The sequence below is a fragment of the Lupinus angustifolius genome, unplaced genomic scaffold (assembly GCF_001865875.1).
Source record: "Lupinus angustifolius cultivar Tanjil unplaced genomic scaffold, LupAngTanjil_v1.0 Scaffold_10_159, whole genome shotgun sequence".
NCBI classification, from domain to species: domain Eukaryota; kingdom Viridiplantae; phylum Streptophyta; class Magnoliopsida; order Fabales; family Fabaceae; genus Lupinus; species Lupinus angustifolius.
In genome coordinates, this window is record NW_017718469.1 from 23,235 (window position 1) to 27,246 (window position 4,012).

The 4,012-nt window shown below is 30.9% G+C and overlaps 1 protein-coding gene across 2 annotated transcripts; it reads right to left on the reverse strand.

Annotated features, from left to right (window-relative positions):
* Positions 1 to 200: 200 nt before the first annotated feature.
* On the reverse strand, positions 201 to 2,310 carry LOC109337779 (UPF0496 protein At4g34320-like). Of its 2 annotated transcripts, XM_019574826.1 has the most exons (3): positions 2,137 to 2,310; positions 1,954 to 2,050; positions 201 to 1,635 (listed from the first exon to the last, which is right to left on the reverse strand). In XM_019574826.1, the coding sequence occupies exon 3, from the start codon at positions 1,615 to 1,617 to the stop codon at positions 496 to 498; it is 1,122 nt and encodes a 373-aa protein (XP_019430371.1). In that variant the 5' UTR covers positions 1,618 to 1,635; positions 1,954 to 2,050; positions 2,137 to 2,310; the 3' UTR covers positions 201 to 495. The 2 variants fall into 2 exon arrangements, with proteins under 2 accessions (XP_019430371.1, XP_019430369.1); XM_019574824.1 differs by having other exon boundaries at positions 1,954 to 2,310.
* Between the last annotated feature and the right edge of the window lie 1,702 nt (positions 2,311 to 4,012).

Genomic DNA, 4,012 nt, shown 5'->3' on the forward strand with positions numbered 1-4,012 from the left:
TTCATCATCTTTAGCATGTATTATATATATTAAGCATAAAGTCTCCCACCTCATTAAAGTCTATAATTAAAGATTTTTTCCTATCAAGTTTCCCTAACAATAGCATTAATTTAATACTTCAAGTAGCTACTTCAATGTATGTACCCACAAGGCCAAATGAAAGCAATCACGTATCAAGAAGTTATATGCAGACTCAGAAATCACTTTAACCAACAAACAAGATGTAATTAAAATACTAGTGAATCTTACAAAATATAAATACATACACATTGGTTTGGGTTTGATACTCTATAGTCTGAAAAGAATGAGATGTTTTAGCTGCTTACACATACCAAACGATTAAAATTCAGTAGTCCAATAAATGTCTAGGACCATAGACCCAAGTTTGTGTGGATAAATATGATAACATAACATCATGAAATTTCGCAAGAAACATAGGGAACAGAATTCTTCAAACAAACAACAGTGACTGGTTGACAATGCAGAATAATGCCTTCATTTGTTGGGAAGCTTTATGATTTTTTGTAGAACGACTGTTCTAGCCATCATAATGTCACGGCTACACGTATCAGCTTGGACTCCTAAATCTTCAACATTCTTCATAAAAACTCCCAACTTCTTCTTAATCTCCTCTATTGCAACCTTCAAGTCTTCTTCCTCAATGGCAAAATCTACATTTTGCAATAGAGACTCGATCTCGATTTCCAGCCTATCAATGAGTACCCGGATGTTATCTAAGTCCTTTATAGCAACATAGGTGCCAACTTGCATTGATATAGTTACTTCCTTATGTCCTTTCAATGCATCTTCATAGTTCTTGAACAAAGTGTCAATCCATTTGCCCATTGAACCAATAGGGACCGCAGTAGCAGCAGCTATAGCGGCTGCAACATGCGGAGAAGCAATGGCAGCGGCTACAATTGAGCAGATTAAGACAGCAGCAACTGTAGCTACAAATATTACACCCGAGACCTTCCTCCAAGTACGGATTGATTTTAGTTTCTTATCAAATTTGCTCTTTCTAATTTGCAACTTCTCAAGCATGAGTATATGTTGATTATAAACAGAATGACAGATTTTGAAGAATTCTTCACTAAAAGGGTCACCGGCTGCTTTGAAATTCTTCAATTCCTGTAGTGTCCTCACGTAGTGGCTGCTCCCGATAACTTTTTCCTCTTCAAATTGTTGAAGAGCCATAAGGATAAGCAATTGACTATCCTTAGCTCGGTTTAAGCACTTCTCTAATGCAGCACAGAAATCCAAAGTCTTCAAGCTATTATCAAAGTAATCCTCAACGAGCTCGAATAGTTCTTTGCTCTTCCATATATCTTTCTTGCAATCCAATATTACTTTGACAACTTCCTGATTCATCTCGAAAAGGCATTCCGTGACTTGTTTGAGGGAATCGAATGAGAGGGATCGAACCTCAACGCCAACTGCAAGAGTATTGATGACCTTATTCGTTCGAGCTTGAATGGTGGAGTCAAAGGACCGTAAATCAGAGTCAAGCTTGCAGGCAACCTCATATGAACTCAGCTCAGTACTCATATCAGTATTAAGGTTAATACCAGATGATGTTTCAAGTTCAGGGGTCTTCTTGCTCATGTGGCTCCCCATTGCTTCAATTGAAATGATCTAATAATAATAATAATAATAATAATAGAAAAAAGATCCAAATTAATATTCAGAATCCCTATACTCTAAAAATGAAAACCAAAGTTTATATGATTTTGGGTTAATTTTAATCAGAACAAAGATGATAGCTTGATAAGCATAATCTCAAACCAACAATCCATTCCTAATCAATGTTATTTCATAGATTTGCATATGTAAGTCTTTTTTCTTCCACCGTAGCACAATTACCATAAACTATAACAAGATCCCCAACATTGGGAAATTCATAAAAAAGTAGAATCAAGCAGACCCAGATAGAGATTTTTGTAAAGTTCAAACCTTTGGAGGTGCTTGAAGATGAGAAACCTCAGATTATAATTAAGGCAATGGCTTGAAGTAAATATTGAATGATGATTGTTATTGTTTTTTGCTCTGTCTGAAAAGAGGAAAGTAAGAAAGAGAAAAGAAAAGGAATAACGCAGAAGAATGAAGCAGAGTAATAATGACAATTAGAACTATAACCGTTGGTGTTGAAAATGGAAATGTGGATCTGTTTGTGATTTGTGATTTGTGAAGTGAAGAAAACACAGAAGGGTTTTATTGGCCTTGAAAATGGAAAATCCCGGAAGCAACACTCATTTTTTCTCTGGGATCAGGTAAAAGTGTAAAACTACGTTTATAAAGTTGAAGTGAATAGAAGTTATTTTCCCACTATGAACTTAGAGACAGTTGTACCTAGGAAATCAGATCCATTTGCATATCATCATTAAAAGGATTTCAAAGTGTGCTATAAGGTATATATATATAATTCATATAAAAGTAAGATTTTATTGAAAATGATTTAGTTAATCACTGAGATACTTCTTCTTTTTATAAGAATTTGATAGTTTAGAATGTATTTCATAGTTTCTAAATCTTTCATTTTTATTTATTATCCTTCAAAAATCAATTTATAAACAAATTGTAAATACTAAAATATATTACGGAATGACTTTACTTATATTTATTACTCTTGTGAGTTAGTTTTTTAGGATAAATATATTTTATAGTTCTAAATCTTATCATTTTTTCCCAAAACAAATTTAAACCAACTTCTACATAAATCCTAAATTTATACCAATTAGTCAAAAATCGTTAAATATGAAGTGTATAAGAGAACTCAAATTTCAAAGTTGTATTATGTATGGCATTTCATCTTAAAATCAATTGATAATAAGAAAAGTAACTCAATGTGTATTTAAATCATACTTTCAGAACCATGGAAAGTTACTTTTAAAGTGCAAACTACTGATTACTGAAGAGAAGAGTAAAGCAAACTTAACTCGCAAGAATAGAAACACACAACACATAATTTGTTGGTTTATTTGTTTAACAAGCTTCCACAGCAAAAGGCTTCGCTGCTTCTCTCTATTTTCTTCCAAAATTACAAGAAAATTCATCTCCATAGACATTTCCGTTATATGGAAACAAACAACATCATTAGTTATCCAATTAAATTACAAATGCATCTAACTTCACCATCAACAAGAAAATACCACCTACCAACGAAGACTTCACACTTTAGACTCTAGATCAAATATAATGTGAATACATCATCAATGAAGAACATTATATATTTATAATAAACTAGGCTAAAAATCCCCATAATTATAATAAAATGATCTTCTATCCAAATACAGTTTAATTATATATATCATTTGATGTAACATAAATCACTTTCTATAAATTTATTTGTTACGAAAATATGTGTGCTAATCACTAATATAATTCAAGACAACCCTCATATGCCCTCCTTGATAATAAGAGTAAAGGTTTTTTGAGGAGCTTAAAATATGTGCATTGATAGTGTAAAGTTTTTTACGTTATCAATACATCATTTATTATTGATTGATTTATACTACTTTTGTTTAAGATTCAATGGTAGCTAATAAATCAATGGTAGATGATTTATTGATAGTGTAAAAAATATTTACATTGTCAGTGTATACATATTAAATCATATATCATATTCATGTCAATCTAACAATATTATTTGTTAAACTATTTTATGCATTAAAATGTGACAACTACCCATTTTATTAAAGAAAATAGGGTGTCATAATTACTATTTATTGTATTTCACTTCTTTTTTAAAAAGTGAGTTGACAAATTATAAATTTTTTTTTTATTTACAAATATTGGGAAAATCATGGTTTATGCATCTAATGATCTAATCCGTCTCACTCTCATTATTTAGTACCCTTACCACGCAAATATTATATAAATTATACATGTATGAATCTAATTATTAGGTAAATCATGTTATATAATATTTGGAGTGATAATAAAGCATTATCTTATCTACAATTTAGTTATTTTTATTTTATTTAAATTTATCTATAATTTAGGTTTATCTTGT

Bases quoted from the DNA above. Each gene is read 5' to 3' on its own strand.
- LOC109337779 (XM_019574826.1), bottom strand. From the start codon at position 1,617: ATGGGGAGCCACATGAGCAAGAAGACCCCTGAACTTGAAACATCATCT.